This window comes from Bufo gargarizans, chromosome 5 (genome assembly GCF_014858855.1).
Source record: "Bufo gargarizans isolate SCDJY-AF-19 chromosome 5, ASM1485885v1, whole genome shotgun sequence".
Classification (NCBI taxonomy): domain Eukaryota; kingdom Metazoa; phylum Chordata; class Amphibia; order Anura; family Bufonidae; genus Bufo; species Bufo gargarizans.
The window spans coordinates 488366129-488391534 of record NC_058084.1 but is presented as its reverse complement, the minus strand read 5'-3'; the positions used below and the strand labels follow the sequence as shown (position 1 = coordinate 488391534).

The 25406-nt window shown below is 45.4% G+C and overlaps 1 protein-coding gene across 1 annotated transcript; it reads right to left on the bottom strand.

Moving 5' to 3' along the window:
- Window positions 1-2255: 2255 nt before the first annotated feature.
- Window positions 2256-18108, bottom strand: LOC122938883 (cytochrome c oxidase assembly protein COX19). Its single transcript, XM_044294739.1, has 3 exons — window positions 17956-18108; window positions 12741-12852; window positions 2256-2539 (listed from the first exon to the last, which is right to left on the bottom strand). The coding sequence occupies exons 1-3, from the start codon at window positions 18035-18037 to the stop codon at window positions 2452-2454; spliced, it is 282 nt and encodes a 93-aa protein (XP_044150674.1). The 5' UTR covers window positions 18038-18108; the 3' UTR covers window positions 2256-2451.
- Window positions 18109-25406: the final 7298 nt, after the last annotated feature.

Here is a 25406-nt window from a genome sequence, read left to right as displayed (position 1 = left end):
TAACCTCTGGTAAAGGGTGCCCCAGGGTGATAGAGCACTTTAGAAAGGTGCATGGAGGTGATGTCAGTTATCTGTCTTTCTCAGGACTTGAGGTGGTACAGGCTCCGCCGCATGGGGGCGACAGACACAGACTCCTTTTACAACGGGAGGCCAGGTGGATTCTCCGTACCCAAGCGGCAGAAGAATTGGGCCTTAATGATAGAATTGACCTCAGCATGTTCCTATAATAGCACCTCTGCAATTGTCCCTTTGCCATGCATTAATGTTTTGTATGTTTTTCCTCCTTGTCTGTATGGTTTATTTTGGGAAGCATCAGGGCAGCATCACTGGTCACCCAGGTGATGCATCGACTCTGTGCTTAAAGGTGGAGCGCATTTGCGCTCTGACGTAACAGCCTGACGAAGCGCGTTCAGCGTGAATCGGCCATCGCTATCTCACCTGTGTGAAGCTCTTGGCGTCCTGCCCGATGCCATTCATCGCTACTTTTGAATAAAGCTACTATTTAGTGACGCTGGTGAGTGCCGACCTCCTTAATTTCTTCATATGGTTTGATCGACAGTATCTTATTTCTGAGGGCCGAGCACCGCTGACAGCGTGTTTGCTAGTGATCATATAAGATACGTTCTTTTTGTACAAAAAGGGAGGGGAAGGTAGCTGAAAAAAAAAACGTTAGTGGATACTAAACGCTTATAAAATCAAAATAGATTAAAAAAGTAAAAAAGTAAAAAAAAAAAAATCTATTTCAAGTAGTCCACAGCAGGCTTTAGGTGGCCTGTTTCCCCAGCATGCGGCTCTCAGCCCTCCAGCACGGCACAAAGCCTCAGATCTCAAAAACAGAGACATCTCTGCTGAGCCCAGCTGCCTATTTAAGGACAGCCAGGTGCTGCCAAAACCCGGACCGGCACTTAAACTCCAGTCTGGGATTTGACCAGCCCAGCCGCACATGCTTGGAGGAATATACCCGCCTTGCCAGACACAACCCCTCACTGTCTCACACTATATATACTGGTGTCAACTGCCTGATATAAGAAAGGCATGAAAGCAAAATGTTAAATACCTGTATATTAAAAAAAAATAATTGGATGATTTACTAGTCTATAAACAAATTAATTTAAAAAAAAAAAAAAAAAAAAAAAAAAAAAAAAAGGGGAATACCACTCTTGAAAAAAGTGAATGACGCCCCCAAGTCTAGATTAAAGGCCGTCCATCACCAGGAAATTCCTTGTTACTTTCACAATTCCTTGTAGGATTAGCTCAGCTGACTTTCATGATACTTTTCACTTAGCGATTTGTTGCCTCATTCTGGAGGAAAAAAAATTACTTTTGATCCATATGTGAATTAGCAGTTAAGTGCACTGAGGGCGGGTCCAAGCTACTCTGTGCACCCTTGCTCCTCCTGCTTCCACAGCCAGCCCCTCCCTCTCCTTGATTAGGTAGGAAACTTTTCCTGTCAAACAAGAAGGAGAGGGAGGGGCTGGAAGAGGGAGCAGGAGAAGCAAGGAACAATTGAAAAAAAAAGGTGATTAAAAAAAACAAACACAGAGTCCAAAACAGATTGTCCCACAAAAAATTAGCTCCCACACAGCTCTGTAGACATAACTATATTTAAAAAAAAAAAAAAAGTTATGGGGGGGGTCAATATATGGCGATGAAAAGAAAAAAAAAAATTCAAAAGTATTTTGGGTTTTTTTCAGTATTAAAACACAAGACAAACTATACATATGTGGTATCGATGTAATTGTACTGACCCAGAGAATGAAGGGCACTGGTCAGTTTTACCACATAGGGAACATCATATAGAGACAAAAGCCACAAAACTGTGGCAGAATTTTTAATTATTTTTTCCAATTCCACCCCATTTGGAATTTTTTCCTAATTCCTCCTTTTTAAATGGTGCTATTAAAAAGGACAACTTGTTCTGGCAAAAAAACAAAACAAAAAAAAGAGCCCCCACATGGCTATGCGAACAGAAAAAAAATTAAAAATAAAATAAGTTATGGCGCAGGAAGACAGGTTAGGAAAATGAAAAAATGAAAAAAACCACAGGGACTCAAGGGGTTAAATACCCCAGTACGGCCACTACATCGTGTAGGGAGCTGTGTGCGCTGTACAATCGATCGAAGGCATCACAGCTGATCTGTGGGGGTGTCAGGTGTCGGACCCCCACAGATCTGACATTGATTACCTGTACTGAGGTTAGGCTATCAATATCTGTAACCCAGAGAACCCATTTAATACACTGATGATAAAACAAGTATGAACAACGTATTTATTACTTAGGGCGTAACAAAGACATTGCCGTTTTCCCCCCACAGTCCTCCTCTGAGGTATAAATCTTAAGAATATATACAGCATATAAACCAGAGCCTTGGCAAAATGTCCTCGGAGCATCCAGAGAAAATTCCAAGTGTCTACGACAAGAATAAATAGTCCATATAGGTTTTCTCTGCGTTATATCTTGTTCTGCTCCTCTGTCGCCTTTTCTTCCGTAAGATCCTTAAAGCCGAGCTTTTCCAGGGGCTCCTTTGCCATCAGTTGTCTACGAGGGAAACAATGGACACATCCAGTACAGATTCCAGAAATATATTTTCCAAAATAGGCCTCAATTATCAAAAATGTCAGAAAAGCTGCCCTTGTTGCCCATAGCAACCAATCAGAGCTCAGTTTCCATTCTCTGAAAGTGCCCTGGGAAAATGAAAGCTGCGCTGCGATTGGCTGTTATGGGAAACACAGTTTTATCTCTTTTCTCTTTCTGAACACTTGATAAATGGGGCCAGAGGGACTGTCACCCAGCATTTCACTGTCACAGACATTAAAGGGGTTGTCCAGGATTTTGTATTGATGGTCTATCCTCAAGATAGGTCATAAATATCTGATGGGCAGGGGTCCGATTCCTGTTCCTTTGTAGCTCCAGAGCCAGAAATACACAGCTCCGTCCACTGTGTAGTGGACAACTGTTTACTGCAGCACCACTCCCACTGACTTCAGTGACAGCAGTGCTGCAGTAACCAACTCCGTCCACTACACAATGGATGGCGCTCTAGTTCCGATGCCAGAGAGGGAGTGCGGGGTGTCAGCCACCGCAGATCAGATACTGATGACCTATCCTGAGGATATAACAGAAAACCCATTTAAAAGGGATTATCTTCATTTTTGTTTTAATAACTCCCCAATTCTTCTTGGGATTTAGTGATACTATTGAAAACATTCCTACCGGGCCAGTGCTGCACTCCTCGGTGTAATTAGGTTGCAGGCACTTCCTGAATATACAGCCTGGTTACAACCTGTGATGTATTAGGGTTGCGCCTGTGCAGTCAGGAAGCCTCGGGCACTGACTGATCAAAACGCCCAAAGCTGCCTGACTGCGCAGACGCAACCCAGGTACATTGCAGGTTGTATCTTGGCTAGGATCACATGCAGAATGTACAGCACATGAATCCGGAAGTGCCCGCAATGTATTTACATCGGGGAGTGCATCGCTGGCCCGGCAGGAATATTTTCAACATTATCACTGAATCACATGAAGGGGGGGAGGGGGGCCCGATTAAGAAAAATGCCGATAACCCCTTAAAGGGGTTGTCCGGGTTCAGAGCTGAACCCGGACACAACCCCATCTGCTCTCATTCACCATGAATGAGTGTGCGCAGTGCGAGCGTGCCGTGTGCCTTCCTGTTTGCCGCTGCTTTGCCATAGATAGCAGCGGCGAGCAGGAAGAGAGATGGCACGTGCGCACCTCGCACGCTGTCTCCTCCTACATCTGATCGATGGACCCCCGCATCAATATTAAAAGCCCAGAGAACCCCTTTAATCATATATGCTTTCTGAGCTGAAAACATCCAGCATGTCCAAATCTCATCTACCCGAGCAAATCCGTCCTGCATTTTTTACGGATAGAATGCGGACCCATTAAATTTAATGGAACTGTAAAAAACTAGGACGGCACACCGGTGTGCTGCTCTTCCGAGTCTGTACGGCCGATCCAAACAACCGGCAAAAAAACGGTAATTATTTTTCCAGGAGTCCAACATGACAGCACATGCGAGGTTGTCCTTATAGGTCTCTGTAGGGACAGGAAGCAAGAAAGTTTAAAAGGCCCCTCCCCACCCCCCTATCCAGTGTCTTATAAATCACCGCACCGGAATTTTTTCCCCAGGTTATATACTTAGCGATTCTAGATTCACAATGTTAACTGTACATTGTTATTATATAAGTATATGTGAAATACATTTAAATTTTTGTTTGGTTGGGGGGGGGGGGGAATATATTGGTGCGGTCATGTTGGACTCCTGGAAAAAGACCAAATTACCGATTTCCAGGACTTCTACCATGACAGCACATGGGAGAAATACCCAAATCACTAACATTTTTAGGGGGGGGGGGGGGGGGGCACTGCTTGAAGGACCTTTTGTCACTACATTCTGATTGGTGGAAGGTCCAAACGGTAATGTTTGCAAAAAGTATTATAATTTGTCCATGTAGCTGCTCTACAGATTTGATCTATCGTGGCATTAGCTTTTTCTGCCCACGATGTTGCCATAGCCCTGGTCGAATGGGCTTTAAAGGAGATTGGACAGCTCATTTTTTTGTAAAGAGTATGCCTCTCGAATTGTAGATTTGATCCATCTTGCCAAGGTTTGTTTAGTAACTTTCTGGCCTTTATTTCTCCCTCCATGCTGAATGAATACATTTGTATCCGGTCTCCAAGATTCTGTTGACTGTTAACTATCGTCCTCCGCACATCCAAGCAATGGAAACGCTCCTCTTTGGCATTTCTAGGAGAAGCACAAAAAGACGGAAGAATTATTTCCTGTTCTTTATGGAAGGAGAAGACTTTTGGTAAAAAAAAAAAAAAAAAAAAAATAATAATCTTTGTTGTGCTCTCACCAATCTTCCTCAATACTGCCGGAATAAGAGGAATTGGTGGGAATGCATATGCGAAATCCATGTTCCAGACTTGTGACATTGTGTCTACTGCTAGAGGATTGTCTCTTGGATTTAGAGAGTAAAAACAGCTTGTTTGTGTGTTTACTCTGGTCGCAAATAGGTCTATCTGAGGCTGACCCCATTTGTGACATAACTCCTGGAATACAACTTGGTTTAGCATCCACTCTCCCGGATCGACACTCTTCCTGCTCATGAAATCTGCCATTGTGTTTTCTTTGCCCTTTAGATGTAAGGCTGAGATTGAGAACACGTTTATTTGGGCCCAGTGAAAAATCTGATTTGACACCCTCTGCAGCAAGGGGTTTCTTGTTCCTCCCTTGTGTTTGAGGTAACACACTGTAGTGATGTTGTCTGAGAAGATCCTTAGATGCTTCCCTTTTACAATAATTTTGGCCTGTTCCAGAGTCTTCAGAACCGCTGTTCGCTCTTTTAAGTTTAATGATGCCAGGCTCTCTAAAGGTGACCATTCTCCTTGAAAATATAGATCTGCCACCTGGGCTCCCCAGCCTGACTTGCTGGCATCTGTTGTTACCATCACAAGTGGATCCAGCTTCCAGGGAATTCCCTTTACTAGGTTGTCTGGAGTTAACCACCAGTTCAGGAAGTTCTTTACCCCTGTGGTAAGGAAAATCCTTTTGGTTATAGGTAGAAAGGACATTTCTTTCACTGAATCTAGAAGTGTACCCAAGAAAATCTTCCTGGTTCCCAATCGCAGATCTGATTTGTTGAAGTTGATGATCCATCCCAATTTTGTCAGCACCTCCAGTGTTAATTGAAGATGATCTTTCAATATCTTCTGAGATTGGGCTGTTAATAAAAAATCGTCCAGGTATGGGATTATAATTATTTTGTAGTGCCTTAGGTGAGCCATCACTTCTACCATCAGTTTGGTAAAGATCCTCGGAGCTGACGAGATTCCAAATGGCAGACACTGAAATTGGAAATAATGGATGTGGCTGTTCATTTTTATTCCAAATCTCTAATATTTTTAATGATGAGGATGAATAGGGATATGATAATATGCATCCTTCAAGTCTATTGTGCACATGAATGCTGCTGGGGTGATGAGTGGAATGGCTGACCGAATAGATTCCATCTTGAACTTTCGATAGGAGATCCACCTTATGATTGTCCTGAACGATCCTTTTTTTTTTTTTACCCGGAATAGTTTGGAATAATAGTTTTAAATGTTGATGCAAGGGTACTGGAGCAATGGCCTTCATCTTGCACAGAGACTGAATATCCTGTAGAAGTTGATTCTGTAATGTTTCTGAGTGAGGATTGGTTATCTGAAAACGCTCTGGTGGAGGAGACTTGAATTCTAGTTTGTAACCCTCCTGAATGGTTCGGATTACCCAGGGATTTTTTGTGATGGAAACCCATTCCTGGCTGAAAAAACTAAGTTTTCATCCCTCCGGAATGGTGTCATTGTTTACCGGGATTGTTTGTGTTGTTGGGGTTGAGAAGGAACCCTCTTCCTCTGCCTCCTTTCGGGTAGCTCCATCTACCAGATTTTCCCTTTCCTCTATTCGATGAGTACTGGGAATGTCTGTTCTTCGAAAGGGCTGACTTTTCCTGGGCTTCTCTTCTGGAAATCCTTTCTTCTTGTCAGCCGCTCTTTCTCAAATGGTATCCAATACTGGTCCAAATACGTAAGAACCGGAAAATGGTATTGCACATAACTTCTTTTTAGAAGCTATGTCGACCGTCCAGGTCTTCAGCCACAAGGCCCTTCTAGTGGTACTTGATAGTGTTCCACTTAGTGCTGCAAAACAAATAGATTCCACAGAAGCGTCACCCATGAAAGCTGTGGCCATTTTTAGAAAAGGCAGAGAATCTACAATTACTTCTCTAGGTGTCTTGAGCTTTAAATGGTTTTCCAATTGATTGAGCCATAATCCGCTCTGGCTACAGATGTGGCGGCAATATTAAGTATTGATTGTTGCTGATGAACATTCCCAGACTCTTTTTAGGAGTCCATCAGATTTTTGGTCCACGGGATCTTTCAATTGGAACAAGTCTTCAAATGGGATGGTTGTCTTTTTTGCAACTTTTGCTACCTGGACATCTATTTTTGGAACTTCTTCCCATAATTTAGTGTCCTTAGGATTAGGCTACATGCACACGACCGTATGCGTTTTGTGGTCAGCAAATTGCCAATCTGCAAAAAAAAAAAAAGGGAAGGATGACGTCCGTATGGCATCCATTGTAACAATGCTGATCCTGTCCGCAAACCAGACAAGAATAGGACATGGTATATTTCTTTTGCGGGGCTACGGAACGGACATACGGATAGCACACTTGAATAGGTCCACATCCTATCCGCAAAAAAACGGAACGGACACAAAAAACGTTTCGTGTGCATGAGGCCTTAAAGAGAAGGCGACTTCTGAATTCCCGAGGAATAGAAAGTTTATTTTCTGCGTCTTCCCATTCCTCCAGTATCATCTCTCTCAGATTGGAATTAACCGTAAACTATTTCCTTTTCTTTGCCCTTAATCTTCCAAACATCTCGTCTTGAGTTGTTTTGGGTGGCTGAACCTCCTTCACCTCCATAGTTTCCCTTATCGCCGATAGTAAAGAATCAAAGTCTTCCAAAGAAAAGAGGTATTTTTTTCTGGTCTTCAGAAGAACCTGAGGGAAAGATTAAGGCCTCTTTCACACGGGCATCGCGTGTGAGGGCTGGATAGGAAAAAATCGGCATGTTTGGTACCCAGACCGGAACTTCTTCACAGAAGTTAGGGGTTTGTGACCGGTGGTGTGTAAATTTTATTATTTTCCCTTATAAACATGGTTATAAGGGAAAATAGCATTCTTAATACAGAATGCTTAGTAAAATAGGGATGAAGGGGTTAAAAAAAAATAATTAAACTCGCCTCATCCACTTGTTCGCGCAGCCCGGCTTCTCTTCTTTCATGACCTGGGAGGAAAAGGACCTTTAGTGACATCACTGCTCTCATCACATGGTCCATCACCATGGTGATGGACCATGTGATGAGCGCAGTGACGTCACCAAAGGTCCTTTTCCTCCCAGGTCATGAAAGAAGAGAAGCTGGGCTGCGCGAACAAGTGGATGAGGAGAGTTTAATTATTTTTTTTAACCCCTTCATCCCTATTTTACTAAGCATTCTATATTAAGAATGCTATTAATTTCCCATATAACCATGTTATAAGGGAAAATAATAAAGATCGGGTCCCCATCCCAATCGTCACCTAGCAACCATGCGTGAAAATCGCACCGCATCCACACTTGCTTGCGATTTTCACGCAGCCCCATTCACTTCTATGGGGCCTGTGTTGCGTGAAAAACACACAATATAGAGCATGCTGCAATTTTCACGCAACGCACAAGTGATGCGTGAAAAAAAAAATGAAAAAAAAAAAATAAAATAAAAAATATATATATAATCACTGTTTATGTGCACAACCCCATAGAAATGAATGGCTCCGGATTCAGTGCGGGTGCAATGCGTTCACCTCACGCATTGCACCCGCGCGAAAAACTCGCCCGCGTGAAAGAGGCCCAACTCTTCTTCTTCTAACTCCCCGTCCGAATAATAAGCATTTTTGCCCTGTTTGTCTGAATCCGATTCCAGCTGGATTCTAGGTTTCTTTGAAGCTGCTGGGGAAACTGGCGGAGGATTCAAGCTAGAAACTGAAGCCTGTACTTCTTCTCTTATCATAGACCTCAGATCAGAGAGGAAGGACGGCTGTTCCTCCTTCAGAAGTTTTGCAATACAATCAGGGCACAGGCTGTTTTTTGTACGATTCCTGTAACTTTCTAGTACAGGAAAGACTACTTTCACATTCGCGTTTGGTGCGGATCCGTCATGGATCTGCACAATGGCATCCGTTCAGATAATACAACCGTCTGCATCTGTTCAGAACGGATCCATTTGTATTATCTTTAACATGGTTCAAGACGGATCCGTCTTGAACCCCAATGGAGGACGGATCCGTTTGCTATTGTGCCATATTGTGTCAGTGAAAACAGGTCCGTCCCCATTGACTTACATTGTGTGTCAGGACGGATCCGTTTGGCACAGTTTCGTCAGACGGACACCAAAATGCTGCAAGCAGCGTTTTGGTGTCCGCCTCCAAAGCGGAATGGAGGCGGAACGGAGCCAAACTGATGCATTCTGAGAGGATCCTTATCCATTCAGAATGGTCAGACCCTGGAGATTAGGAAAGGATCCACATGGGATTAAGGTCATCCCTAGGTGGTTTATGCTATTAGTTTTGGCGGGAATTTTTCCCGCCTTATTTTTTTTTTTTTTTACTGTTGCCATGTCCAGGCAGATTGCCTGGGATGGCAACATGGTTTTGATTGGGTCGCCACCGTTTGGGCAACTGGTGTGGCAACCCTTATTTTATTGGCTGATATTTTAGCCAATGATTACCTTTGTTTATGGCTGTGATTGGCTAGTCGGGTTAAGGCTGTGATTGGCTAGTCGGGTTAAGGCTGTGATTGGCTAGTCGGGTTAAGGCTGTGATTGGCTAGTCGGGTTAAGGCTGTGATTGGCTAGTCGGGTTAAGGCTGTGATTGGCTAGTCGGGTTAAGGCTGTGATTGGCTAGTCGGGTTAAGGCTGTGATTGGCTACTCGGGTTAAGGCTGTGATTGGCTACTCGGGTTAAGGCTGTGATTGGCTACTCGGGTTAAGGCTGTGATTGGCTACTCGGGTTAAGGCTGTGATTGGCTACTCGGGTTGAGCTGGTGCGGATAAATATGTGGGCGCAGGTGAAGCTGGGGTCCATACCTCATCGGTGAAAGAAGAAGCATCGCTGCCCCGCCCGCCCTTCCCGATTGGCTGCCGTTTATTTTTAACTGGGGTATGAGTTGTTTGATAAGCTGCAATTTTTGAGCTTGAGCTTATGGCTGAGCTCGTGTTTTGTTATATAGGAGTTCAAATGAATGTTGTTAATGTTAAATTATTAATTTATAATGAGCTTGAGCTTATGGCTGAGCTCGTGTATTGAGTTCAACTGAATTTTTTTATTGAGTTCTTAATGTTAAATTATTAATTAGTAAAAATAATTGGTTTCAGTGTTTTTATTGAAATTAGGAATATCTTAAAGGGAGTCTGTCACTTCCATATGGCCATATACAGTGCTTACATGGCTCTGTAGCACACCTACACAGGATTGTAACGGTACCTTTGTTCTTTTCTTTAGACTTGCACCAGCAGGAAAAACAAAGTTGAATTCATATGCAAATGAGCACTCGCAAGTGCCCAGGGCGGCGTTCAGTGTGTAGGAGCCCAGGCTGCTCTGCCTTCTTTTCCCTTTACTCCTCCCCAGCCTCTGCCTTTGCCCGCCCTCCAAGTCTCTTGCCTCATTGATAGGTCCGGACTTGGAGGGCGGGCAAAGGCAGAGACTGGGGAGGAGTAAAGTGAAAAGAAGGCAGAGCAGCCTGGGCTCCTACACACTGAACGCCGCCCCTGGGCACTTGCGAGCGCTCATTTGCATATGAATTCAACTTCGTTTTTCCTGCTGGTGCAAGTCTAAAGGCAAAGACAAAGGTACTGTTACAATCCTGTGTAGGTGTGCTACAGAGCCATGTAAGCACCGTATATGGTCATATGGAGGTGACAGACTCCCTTTAAGTGGGGTATGACCTTTCATCCCATGCATTAGGGCTAAACTGATCCGTTTTGGACCGCTTGTGAGAGCCCTGAACGGATCTCAGAAACGGAAACCAAAAAGCCTGCCTGGGATCTTTGTCCCAGATCCTTTTCCCCCCTAAGAACAAACAAAGGAACTCTCCCTTAGTACTAGTGTACACCAATAAACAGAATAAAGCAAGGTTTGGTAATTAACTTACATAGCCCTGAGCAGGGGTATCGCCAGCCAATTCAGGCTTGGTAGACACCTGGGACTCCATTTGGAACAGCAGACAAGCCTAACTGCTGGTTCCCTTTTATATAATCTTACCATAAGGGTCCGGTCCGCCCCCCCCCCGCTGCCGCTGCGCTCCTCCTTCCTTCTTGGGGACTCTATCCCCTAGGGGAGAGTCAACCCCTCATGCGAGGCCCACCACCAGGCCTCCAGCATGGAACGCTGGGCGCCGCCATCTGGCGGAGTGGCGTAACTTCCTGTACACGGAGCTATGCGCCCACGCGAGGTGGAATGCACGCTGCCGAGCCCAGAGCCCCCGGAGGGGAAGCGGCTTTGGCTCCCAGATACCGCAGCCATGTGAAAGGAAGGCAAGCTGGGAAGGCTAGGGAACCTCGCAAAGAGGTACTAGCAAGGCCTTGAGGAAACTGGGAGGAATGGCCAGACACCACCGACCCAGTTCCAGCCCTTAGTAACCTTGTGGCTACTTCCATTTTCCTTTCTTCACCCTCAAGGGGGCCTCTCTTGCACTGGATAGGGGGGTAGGGAGGGGCCTTTTAAACTCTCTTGCTTCCTGTCCCTACAGAGACATATAAGGACCTCCTATGTGCGGTCATGGGGGACATCCTGGAAAGATAGAAAACACCCCTTTTGCGGACAGGACGGTACATTTCTACAGAAGGGGAAAAAAAAAATGGCCGCATGCACACGGCCGGTATCCGTGTTTTGTGGACTGAAAAAACACATACGGTAATGCACACGGCCGGTATCCGTGTTTTGTGGACTGAAAAAACACATACGGTAGTGTGCGTGGGGCCTTAAGGCGTACGGATGTCATAGCAGACAGTCTTCAGTCATTAGGGAGTCTGTCAGATTTTACGTTCACATGGCCGATATTCAAAATACACTTGTAAAAAAAAAAAATAATCTGTGCTGAATCCAAGCAGATTTTTACCCCTTAAAATTACGTGCATTTTTTTGATGCGGTTTTCAGGCAGATTTCTATGCTTTTTTTTGCCAACCTTGGCAAAAAAAACTTAGAGACTCCACTCTTCTTCTTCACCCCAGGAGCCATTTTTAGATACCAATAATAGCACATCGGCATGTTCACTATGAGCTCTGGTACACAGAAATAAAATGTGCCTTTAAATAAAAAATTTTTTTTTTAACATATCCAGAATTGCACTTTTATGTACCAAAACAAATAAAACTACACTCCCCCTTTTTTTTTTTAAAGAAAAACTTATTCAAAACTTTATTAAATTCTAAAGTACTTTTTCCCACAAGCATTTTTTAGATCGTTTACGCGCGGAAAAAAAACAAGCAAAAAAGGTGCATATGTGCACGTCGCAAATAGTGAGGTTTTTTTCTGCTTCCCATAATCTGAATGGGAAAATCAACGCCGATTCTGCCCCAAGATAGGGCACGCTGCTTCTTTTTTTTACACGTGCTGACTCCCATTCAAATTAGGCCTCTTTTACACAAACGTATTTTCTTTCCATGTCCGTTCTGGGTTTTCTTTTTGCGGACCGTATGCGAAACCATTCACTTCAATGGGTCCGTAAAAAAAATGGAAGTTACTCCGTGTGCATTCCGTTTCCGTATGTCCGTATTTCCGTTCCGCAAAAAAAATAGAACATGTCCTATTATTGTCCGCATTACGGACAAGGATAGTACTGTTCTATTAGGGGCCTGCTGTTCTGTTCTGCAATTTACGGGATGCACACGGATGTCATCCGTATTTTTTGCAGATCCTTTTTTGCGGACCGCAAAATACATACGGTCGTGTGCAAGAGGGCTTAATGAGAATGGTTTTATTTACACATTTTACATGGTAAAACGCAATAAAAAATGCTAAAAAATCTGCCATGTGAACTGACCCTCAGTGTTCATGCCAAGGACACGGTCAGAGGAAGGCAAGTACAGTGAATTGCAAAGATTATTGCTTTTTTCTCCTCGAATACCTTTCCATTCGACACTCCAGATATTCCTTGGATTCCTCCCGGCACAGAGCGCTCTGGAAAGAGTTTTCCCGCAAACATTTCATGAAGATTTCTTTAAATGGCTTACACTCTCCTGCAAATAAAAAAAATAAAAAAATAAAAACACTAAGCCGGGTGTCACACATTGTTTTTTTTTTTTTTAGGGCGTCATGATTTTTTAAAGTGGCATTTGTTCTCCCTTCACTTGCGCTTTTTGGGTCAATTGCAAAAAAAAAACTCCATAAAAAAAAACAGCAGGTGACGCCTGAAAAAAACGTGGCTTTTTTAGGCCCCCTGCTCAAAAATAAATAAATAAATAAGGAGCTTAAACTGTGTGTAAAGGAGCCCCAAAGGAACATAACATGGACCTTTAACCACTTCAGCCCCGCTAGGTGAAACCCCCTTCATGACCAGAGCACTTTTTACACTTCGGCACTACACTACTTTCACCGTTTATCGCTCGGTCATGCAACTTACCACCCAAATGAATTTTACCTCCTTTTCTTCTCACTAATAGAGCTTTCATTTGGTGGTATTTCATTGCTGCTGGCATTTTTACTTTTTTTGTTATTAATCAAAATGTAACGATTTTTTTGCAAAAAAATGAAATTTTTCACTTTCAGCTGTAAAATTTTGCAAAAAAAAACGACATCCATATATAAATTTTTCGCCAAATTTATTGTTCTACATGTCTTTGATAAAAAAAAATGTTTGGGCAAAAAAAAAATGGTTTGGGTAAAAGTTATAGCATTTACAAACTATGGTACAAAAATGTGAATTTCCGCTTTTTGAAACAGCTCTGACTTTCTGAGCACCTGTCATGATTCCTGAGGTTCTACAATGCCCAAACAGTAGAAAACCCCCACAAATGACCCCATTTCGGAAAGTAGACACCCTAAGGTATTCGCTGATGGGCATAGTGAGTTCATAGAACTTTTTATTTTTTGTCACAAGTTAGCGGAAAATGATGATGATTTTATTTTTTTTATTTTTTCTTACAAAGTCTCATATTCCACTAACTTGCGACAAAAAAAAAAAAAAATTCTAGGAACTCACCATGCCCCTCACAGAATACCTTGGGGTGTCTTCTTTCCAAAATGGGGTCACTTGTGGGGTAGTTATACTGCCCTGGCAATTTAGGGGCCCAAATGTGTGAGAAGAACTTTGCAATCAAAATGTGTAAAAAATGACCGGTGAAATCCGAAAGGTGCACTTTGGAATATGTGCCCCTTTGCCCACCTTGGCTGCAAAAAAGTGTCATACATCTGGTATCGCCGTACTCAGGAGAAGTTGGGGAATGTGTTTTTTGGGGTGTCATTTTACATATACCCATGCTGGGTGAGAGAAATATCTTGGTCAAATGCCAACTTTGTATAAAAAAAATGGGAAAAGTTGTCTTTTGCCAAGATATTTCTCTCATCCAGCATGGGTATATGTAAAATGACACCCCAAAACACATTCCCCAACTTCTCCTGAGTACGGCGATACCACATGTGTGACACTTTTTTGCTGCCAAGGTGGGCAAAGGGGCACATATTCCAAAGTGCACCTTTCGGATTTCGCAGGCCATTTTTTTACAGATTTTGATTGCAAAGTACTTCTCACACATATGGGCCCCTAAATTGCCAGGGCAGTATTTTCTCACAAAGTCTCACTTTCCGCTAACTTAGGACAAAAATTTCAATCTTTCATGGACTCAATATGCCCCTCACGGAATACCTTGGGGTGTCTTCTTTCCGAAATGGGGTCACATGTGGGGTATTTATACTGCCCTGGCTTTTTAGGGGCCCTAAAGCGTGAGAAGAAGTCTAGAATATAAATGTCTAAAAATGTTTACGCATTTGGATTCCGTGAGGGGTACGGTGAGTTCATGGGAGATTTTATTTTTTGACACAAGTTAGGCTGCTTTCACACTAGCGTTCGGGTTTCCGTTCGTGAGCTCCGTTTGAAGGAGCTCACGAGCGGACCCGAACGCAGCCGTCCAGCCCTGATGCAGTCTGAATGGAGGCGGATCCGCTCAGACTGCATCAGTCTGGCGGCGTTCAGCCTCCGCTCCGCTCGCCTCCGCACGGACAGGCGGACAGCTGAACGCTGCTTGCAGCGTTCGGGTGTCCGCCTGGCCGTGCGGAGGCGTGCGGATCCGTCCAGACTTACAATGTAAGTCAATGGGGACGGATCCGTTTGAAGATGCCACAATGTGGCTCAATCTTCAAGCGGATCCGTCCCCCATTGACTTTACATTGAAAGTCTGGACGGATCCGTCCCAGGCTATTTTCACACTTAGCTTTTTTTTGCTAATATAATGCAGACGGATCCGTTCTGAACGGAGCCTCCGTCTGCATTATTATGGGCGGATCCGTTCAGAACGGATCCGCCCGAACGCTAGTGTGAAAGTAGCCTAAGTAGAATATGAGACTTTGTAAGAAAAAACAAAAACAAACAAAAAATTTCCGCTAACTTGTGCCAAAAAAATGTCTGAATGGAGCCTTACCGGGGGGGGGGGGGGGGGGGGGGTGATCAATGACAGGGGGGTGATCAATGACAGGGGGGTGATCACCCATATAGACTCCCTGATCACCCCCCTGTAAGGCTCCATTCAGACGTCCGTATAATTTTTACGGATCCATGGATCGGATCCGCAAAACACATGCGGACGTCTGAATGGAGCCTTACAGGGGGGTTATCAATGACAGGGGGTGATCAGGGTGATCACCCCCCCTGTAAGGTTCCATTCAGACATCCGCATGATTTTTTACGGATCCATGGATACATGGATCGGATCCACAAAACACATGCGGACGTCTGAATGGAGCCTTACAGGGGGGTTATCAATGACAGGGGGTGATCAGGGTGATCACCCCCCTGTCAATGATCACCCCCCCTGTAAGGCTCCTTTCAGACGTCCGCATGATTTTTTACGGATCCATGGATACATGGATCGGATCCACAAAACACATGCGGACGTCTGAAAGGAGCCTTACAGGGGGGTGATCAATGACAGGGGGGTGATCAATGACAGGGGGGTGATCAGGGAGTGTATATGGGTGATCACCCGCCTGTCATTGATCACCCCCCTGCAAGGCTCCATTCAGACGTCCGTATGCTTTTTGCGGATCCGATCCATGTATCCGTGGATCCGTAAAAATCATACGGACGTCTGAACGGAGCCTGACAGGGGGGTGATCAATGACAGGGGGGTGATCAATGACAGGGGGGTGATCACCCATATAGACTCCCTGATCACCCCCCTGTAAGGCTCCATTCAGACGTCCGTATAATTTTTACGGATCCATGGATCGGATCCGCAAAACACATGCGGACGTCTGAATGGAGCCTTACAGGGGGGTTATCAATGACAGGGGGTGATCAGGGTGATCACCCCCCCTGTAAGGTTCCATTCAGACATCCGCATGATTTTTTACGGATCCATGGATACATGGATCGGATCCACAAAACACATGCGGACGTCTGAATGGAGCCTTACAGGGGGGTTATCAATGACAGGGGGTGATCAGGGTGATCACCCCCCTGTCAATGATCACCCCCCCTGTAAGGCTCCTTTCAGACGTCCGCATGATTTTTTACGGATCCATGGATACATGGATCGGATCCACAAAACACATGCGGACGTCTGAAAGGAGCCTTACAGGGGGGTGATCAATGACAGGGGGGTGATCAATGACAGGGGGGTGATCAGGGAGTGTATATGGGTGATCACCCGCCTGTCATTGATCACCCCCCTGCAAGGCTCCATTCAGACGTCCGTATGCTTTTTGCGGATCCGATCCATGTATCCGTGGATCCGTAAAAATCATACGGACGTCTGAACGGAGCCTGACAGGGGGGTGATCAATGACAGGGGGGTGATCAATGACAGGGGGGTGATCAATGACAGGGGGGTGATCAATGACAGGGGGGTGATCAATGACAGGGGGTGATCAGGGAGTGTATATGGGTGATCACCCGCCTGTCATTGATCACCCCCTGTAAGGCTCCATTCAGACGTCCGCATGTGTTTTGCGGATCCGATCCATGTATCCATGGATCCGTAAAAATCATGCGGACGTCTGAATGGAGCCTTACAGGGGGGGTGATCAGTGACAGGGCGGTGATCAATGACAGGGGGTGATCAGGGAGTGTATATGGGTGATCACCCGCCTGTCATTGATCACCCCCCTGCAAGGCTCCATTCAGACGTCCGTATGCTTTTTGCGGATCCGATCCGTGGATCCGTAAAAATCATACGGACGTCTGAACGGAGCCTGACAGGGGGGTGATCAATGACAGGGCGGTGATCAATGACAGGGGGGTGATCAGGGAGTTTATATGGGGTGATCATGGGTGATCAGGGGTTTATAAGGGGTTAATAAGTGACGGGGGGGGGGGGTGTAGTGTAGTGTGGTGTTTGGTGCGACTGTACTGACCTACCCGAGTCCTCTGGTGGTCGATCCTAACAAAAGGGACCACCAGAGGACCAGGTAGGAGGTATATTAGACGCTGTTATGAAAACAGCGTCTAATATACCTGTTAGGGGTTAAAAAATTCGGATCTCCAGCCTGCCAGCGAGCGATCGCCGCTGGCAGGCTGGAGATCCACTCGCTTACCTTCCGTTCCTGTGAGCGCGCGCGCCTGTGTGCGCGCGTTCACAGGAAATCTCGCGTCTCGCGAGATGACGTGTATATGCGTCCAGGAGGAGTAAAGCAACCACCTCCCGGACGCATATCTGCGTACAGCGGTCGGGAGGTGGTTAAAGGGCATCTATCAGCAGATTTGCACCTATGACACTGGCTTACTTAATACATGAGCACTTGGCAGCTGAAGGAATCTGTGTTGGTTCCATGTTCCTATGTGCCCGCAATGCTGAGAAAAATGAGGTTTTAATTTATGCAAATGAGCCTCTGGGAGCAACGAGGGCGTTGCCGTTACACCTAGAGGCTCAGCTCTCTCTGCAACTTGATTGAAAGGGTCAGCCATATTTTGTAGAATACCCTTGTGACAATGCTGCATTTTGTCCTGAGGACCCCTGTGCCCATGAGATGGCAGAACTGGGCACCTGCACACTGCACTGAGCACATAGGATACAACCTGCTGCGCCGCTATCAGGCCACTAGAGGGAGCTTTAGTTCCGTTTACAGCTCTACAGGCGCTGACCTCCGGTTTAGATTCTCCTGCCGTTCCGATAAGTAACAAGACTCACCAAAGTGATCCAGTGGAAAGGAGCCTTTCTCCGGAGGCCGAGGTTTAAAGGTTTTCGTCCCGAAGTTCATAGCGGTGGACATTTTTGCGGCCTACCTCCTGTTCTGCTTCCTGTGACCTCTTCCAATATGGACACCTAGGAGCTCAAGCGCCTCTTCTGCGCATGCGTAACCTTTACCAGCAGCGTGACCTGCTGTGCATAATCCTCCAACTGCGGCGTCTTTTATGCGCGAGATATTTATTGTGGCCACTAGATGGCGGTGTAGCGCTTGTCCTGCAGTTTGGTTGCTGCACTGTTCTCATGGCTTCTGGTTGAAGCTACAGTTCACATATCGCGTTTTATAGTTTGCGCTAGCAGCTTCCCTGCGAATTTTATGCAGCCATGGTCTGATTTATTAACCCCTTGGCGCCATAATTTTTTTTTTTTCATTTTTTCATTTTTGTTTTTATCTCTTTGACTTTTAAGAGCCATAACTTTTTTATTTTTCCCTTCATATAGCCATAAATTGGCTTGTGTTTTGTTGGACAACTTTGTACATTCTAATGGCGCTAATTTAATATTCCATGCGATGTACTGGGAGGCTGGAATACAATTATTAATGGGGTGGAAACTGAAAAAAAATAAAATAATTCCCGTTGTTTTACTGATTTTGTATTTATGGCATTCAATGGATGATAAAAATGACACTTTACCTTTAGGCTACCTTCACACGACCGTATGTATTTTGTGGTCCGCAAAATGCGTATACGTAAAAAATCTGTGTGACATCCGTGTTGCATCAGTTTTTTTTTGTGGTTCCATTGTAACAATGCAAATACGGACAAGAATAGGACATGCTGTATATTTTTTGAAGGGCTATGGAATGGACATACGGATGCGGACAGCGCACGGAGTGGTGTCCGCATTTTTTGCAGACCGATTGAAATGAATGGGTCCTCGTCCGATTCCGTTCTGGACACAGAAACAAAGTACATTTCTGTGCATGTAGCCTTATTCAGCAGTTATTCAGGGTTCAGTATGACAACAATCCTAAATGTATTTAGTTTTTTCTACAAAAAAAATAGCATATTCTGACACGATAACTTTTTTTTTATTTCCGTCTACAGAGCCGTGAGAGCTTTTTTATTTTTTTGTGTGTGGGACAAGCTGTAGTTTTTATTAAGGCTATTTTGGGGTAGGTATGAACTTTTGATCACTTTTTATTCAGTTTTGTTCTGGGAGATGAAGCCATCTTTTGATTATTATTTTTTTTCTCATTTTTGGAATAAATACTTTTTATATTTTGATAGTTTGTGTATTTTTGCAATACAAGCATTTTTTTTTATATTATTATTTGTAAAATTGGGAAAAAGGTGCTTTTTTTTTTTTCATATTTATAATTTTTTTGGTCCCCTAGGGGGGACATAACCATGCTCAGGTGGAGAATCCATAGGTCAGACCTTAAAGGGGTCCACTGGGCTTTTTATATTGAAGACCTAGCCTCAGGATAGGTCATCATTATCAGATCGGCGGGGGTCCTCGCCGATCAGCTGTATGAAGAGAAGGTGCGCGCAGTGTGCACCTGCTGTCTCCCATCTCTCTTCCTGCTCACTGCTGCTATGTCTATTGAAGTGAATGGGTCCAAATCTGACCTGCAAAAAATGACTGATTTTTCAAACGCAGCATGTTCTATATTCTGCGTTTTTCACGCAGCCCTGGCCCCATAGAAGTGAATGGGGCTTCCGTGAAAGGCCCCTTTCACACTGGCGAGTATTCCGCGCGGATGCGATGCGTGAGTTGAACGCATTGCACCCGCACTGAATCCGAACCCATTAATTTCTATGGGGCTGTTCACATGAGCGGTGATTTTCACGCATCACTTGTGCGTTGCGTGAAAATCGCAGCATGCTCTATTTTGTGCGTTTTTCACGTAACGCAGGCCCCATAGGAATGAATGGGGTTGCGTGAAAATCGCAAGCATCCGCAAGCAGATGCGATGCGATTTTCACGCACGGTTGCTAGGAGACGATTGGGATGGAGACCCGATCATTATTATTTTCCCTTATAAGGCTACTTTCACACTTGCGTTTGGAGCGGATCCGTCTGGTGTCTGTACAGACGGATCCGCTCCTATAATGCAAACGCTTGCATCCGTTCAGAACGGATCCGTTTGCATAACAGTTTTTTTCAGATCAGATTTTTCACTTCGTGAAAATTCAGATCCGACAGTATATTCTAACACAGAGGTGTTCCCATGGTGATGGGGACGCTTCAAGTTAGAATATACTAAAAGAACTGTGTACATGACTGCCTCCTGCTGCATGGCAGGTGCTGCCAGGCAGCAGTGGGCAAACCCCCCCCTGTTTTTAACTCATTGGTGGCCAGTGCGGCCGCCCCCCCCCCTCCCTCCCTGTTTTTAACTCATTGGTGGCCAGTGCTGGGCCGTGATCAATGACAGGGGGGTGATCAATGACAGGGGGGTGATCACCCATATAGACTCCCTGATCACCCCCCTGTAAGGCTCCATTCAGACGTCCGTATAATTTTTACGGATCCATGGATCGGATCCGCAAAACACATGCGGACGTCTGAATGGAGCCTTACAGGGGGGTTATCAATGACAGGGGGTGATCAGGGTGATCACCCCCCCTGTAAGGTTCCATTCAGACATCCGCATGATTTTTTACGGATCCATGGATACATGGATCGGATCCACAAAACACATGCGGACGTCTGAATGGAGCCTTACAGGGGGGTTATCAATGACAGGGGGTGATCAGGGTGATCACCCCCCTGTCAATGATCACCCCCCCTGTAAGGCTCCTTTCAGACGTCCGCATGATTTTTTACGGATCCATGGATACATGGATCGGATCCACAAAACACATGCGGACGTCTGAAAGGAGCCTTACAGGGGGGTGATCAATGACAGGGGGGTGATCAATGACAGGGGGGTGATCAGGGAGTGTATATGGGTGATCACCCGCCTGTCATTGATCACCCCCCTGCAAGGCTCCATTCAGACGTCCGTATGCTTTTTGCGGATCCGATCCATGTATCCGTGGATCCGTAAAAATCATACGGACGTCTGAACGGAGCCTGACAGGGGGGTGATCAATGACAGGGGGGTGATCAATGACAGGGGGGTGATCACCCATATAGACTCCCTGATCACCCCCCTGTAAGGCTCCATTCAGACGTCCGTATAATTTTTACGGATCCATGGATCGGATCCGCAAAACACATGCGGACGTCTGAATGGAGCCTTACAGGGGGGTTATCAATGACAGGGGGTGATCAGGGTGATCACCCCCCCTGTAAGGTTCCATTCAGACATCCGCATGATTTTTTACGGATCCATGGATACATGGATCGGATCCACAAAACACATGCGGACGTCTGAATGGAGCCTTACAGGGGGGTTATCAATGACAGGGGGTGATCAGGGTGATCACCCCCCTGTCAATGATCACCCCCCCTGTAAGGCTCCTTTCAGACGTCCGCATGATTTTTTACGGATCCATGGATACATGGATCGGATCCACAAAACACATGCGGACGTCTGAAAGGAGCCTTACAGGGGGGTGATCAATGACAGGGGGGTGATCAATGACAGGGGGGTGATCAGGGAGTGTATATGGGTGATCACCCGCCTGTCATTGATCACCCCCCTGCAAGGCTCCATTCAGACGTCCGTATGCTTTTTGCGGATCCGATCCATGTATCCGTGGATCCGTAAAAATCATACGGACGTCTGAACGGAGCCTGACAGGGGGGTGATCAATGACAGGGGGGTGATCAATGACAGGGGGGTGATCAATGACAGGGGGGTGATCAATGACAGGGGGGTGATCAATGACAGGGGGTGATCAGGGAGTGTATATGGGTGATCACCCGCCTGTCATTGATCACCCCCTGTAAGGCTCCATTCAGACGTCCGCATGTGTTTTGCGGATCCGATCCATGTATCCATGGATCCGTAAAAATCATGCGGACGTCTGAATGGAGCCTTACAGGGGGGGTGATCAGTGACAGGGCGGTGATCAATGACAGGGGGTGATCAGGGAGTGTATATGGGTGATCACCCGCCTGTCATTGATCACCCCCCTGCAAGGCTCCATTCAGACGTCCGTATGCTTTTTGCGGATCCGATCCGTGGATCCGTAAAAATCATACGGACGTCTGAACGGAGCCTGACAGGGGGGTGATCAATGACAGGGCGGTGATCAATGACAGGGGGGTGATCAGGGAGTTTATATGGGGTGATCATGGGTGATCAGGGGTTTATAAGGGGTTAATAAGTGACGGGGGGGGGGGGTGTAGTGTAGTGTGGTGTTTGGTGCGACTGTACTGACCTACCCGAGTCCTCTGGTGGTCGATCCTAACAAAAGGGACCACCAGAGGACCAGGTAGGAGGTATATTAGACGCTGTTATGAAAACAGCGTCTAATATACCTGTTAGGGGTTAAAAAATTCGGATCTCCAGCCTGCCAGCGAGCGATCGCCGCTGGCAGGCTGGAGATCCACTCGCTTACCTTCCGTTCCTGTGAGCGCGCGCGCCTGTGTGCGCGCGTTCACAGGAAATCTCGCGTCTCGCGAGATGACGTGTATATGCGTCCAGGAGGAGTAAAGCAACCACCTCCCGGACGCATATCTGCGTACAGCGGTCGGGAGGTGGTTAAAGGGCATCTATCAGCAGATTTGCACCTATGACACTGGCTTACTTAATACATGAGCACTTGGCAGCTGAAGGAATCTGTGTTGGTTCCATGTTCCTATGTGCCCGCAATGCTGAGAAAAATGAGGTTTTAATTTATGCAAATGAGCCTCTGGGAGCAACGAGGGCGTTGCCGTTACACCTAGAGGCTCAGCTCTCTCTGCAACTTGATTGAAAGGGTCAGCCATATTTTGTAGAATACCCTTGTGACAATGCTGCATTTTGTCCTGAGGACCCCTGTGCCCATGAGATGGCAGAACTGGGCACCTGCACACTGCACTGAGCACATAGGATACAACCTGCTGCGCCGCTATCAGGCCACTAGAGGGAGCTTTAGTTCCGTTTACAGCTCTACAGGCGCTGACCTCCGGTTTAGATTCTCCTGCCGTTCCGATAAGTAACAAGACTCACCAAAGTGATCCAGTGGAAAGGAGCCTTTCTCCGGAGGCCGAGGTTTAAAGGTTTTCGTCCCGAAGTTCATAGCGGTGGACATTTTTGCGGCCTACCTCCTGTTCTGCTTCCTGTGACCTCTTCCAATATGGACACCTAGGAGCTCAAGCGCCTCTTCTGCGCATGCGTAACCTTTACCAGCAGCGTGACCTGCTGTGCATAATCCTCCAACTGCGGCGTCTTTTATGCGCGAGATATTTATTGTGGCCACTAGATGGCGGTGTAGCGCTTGTCCTGCAGTTTGGTTGCTGCACTGTTCTCATGGCTTCTGGTTGAAGCTACAGTTCACATATCGCGTTTTATAGTTTGCGCTAGCAGCTTCCCTGCGAATTTTATGCAGCCATGGTCTGATTTATTAACCCCTTGGCGCCATAATTTTTTTTTTTTCATTTTTTCATTTTTTGTTTTTATCTCTTTGACTTTTAAGAGCCATAACTTTTTTATTTTTCCCTTCATATAGCCATAAATTGGCTTGTGTTTTGTTGGACAACTTTGTACATTCTAATGGCGCTAATTTAATATTCCATGCGATGTACTGGGAGGCTGGAATACAATTATTAATGGGGTGGAAACTGAAAAAAAATAAAATAATTCCCGTTGTTTTACTGATTTTGTATTTATGGCATTCAATGGATGATAAAAATGACACTTTACCTTTAGGCTACCTTCACACGACCGTATGTATTTTGTGGTCCGCAAAATGCGTATACGTAAAAAATCTGTGTGACATCCGTGTTGCATCAGTTTTTTTTTGTGGTTCCATTGTAACAATGCAAATACGGACAAGAATAGGACATGCTGTATATTTTTTGAAGGGCTATGGAATGGACATACGGATGCGGACAGCGCACGGAGTGGTGTCCGCATTTTTTGCAGACCGATTGAAATGAATGGGTCCTCGTCCGATTCCGTTCTGGACACAGAAACAAAGTACATTTCTGTGCATGTAGCCTTATTCAGCAGTTATTCAGGGTTCAGTATGACAACAATCCTAAATGTATTTAGTTTTTTCTACAAAAAAAATAGCATATTCTGACACGATAACTTTTTTTTTATTTCCGTCTACAGAGCCGTGAGAGCTTTTTTATTTTTTTGTGTGTGGGACAAGCTGTAGTTTTTATTAAGGCTATTTTGGGGTAGGTATGAACTTTTGATCACTTTTTATTCAGTTTTGTTCTGGGAGATGAAGCCATCTTTTGATTATTATTTTTTTTCTCATTTTTGGAATAAATACTTTTTATATTTTGATAGTTTGTGTATTTTTGCAATACAAGCATTTTTTTTTTATATTATTATTTGTAAAATTGGGAAAAAGGTGCTTTTTTTTTTTCATATTTATAATTTTTTTGGTCCCCTAGGGGGGACATAACCATGCTCAGGTGGAGAATCCATAGGTCAGACCTTAAAGGGGTCCACTGGGCTTTTTATATTGAAGACCTAGCCTCAGGATAGGTCATCATTATCAGATCGGCGGGGGTCCTCGCCGATCAGCTGTATGAAGAGAAGGTGCGCGCAGTGTGCACCTGCTGTCTCCCATCTCTCTTCCTGCTCACTGCTGCTATGTCTATTGAAGTGAATGGGTCCAAATCTGACCTGCAAAAAATGACTGATTTTTCAAACGCAGCATGTTCTATATTCTGCGTTTTTCACGCAGCCCTGGCCCCATAGAAGTGAATGGGGCTTCCGTGAAAGGCCCCTTTCACACTGGCGAGTATTCCGCGCGGATGCGATGCGTGAGTTGAACGCATTGCACCCGCACTGAATCCGAACCCATTAATTTCTATGGGGCTGTTCACATGAGCGGTGATTTTCACGCATCACTTGTGCGTTGCGTGAAAATCGCAGCATGCTCTATTTTGTGCGTTTTTCACGTAACGCAGGCCCCATAGGAATGAATGGGGTTGCGTGAAAATCGCAAGCATCCGCAAGCAGATGCGATGCGATTTTCACGCACGGTTGCTAGGAGACGATTGGGATGGAGACCCGATCATTATTATTTTCCCTTATAAGGCTACTTTCACACTTGCGTTTGGAGCGGATCCGTCTGGTGTCTGTACAGACGGATCCGCTCCTATAATGCAAACGCTTGCATCCGTTCAGAACGGATCCGTTTGCATAACAGTTTTTTTCAGATCAGATTTTTCACTTTGTGAAAATTCAGATCCGACAGTATATTCTAACACAGAGGTGTTCCCATGGTGATGGGGACGCTTCAAGTTAGAATATACTAAAAGAACTGTGTACATGACTGCCTCCTGCTGCATGGCAGGTGCTGCCAGGCAGCAGTGGGCAAACCCCCCCCTGT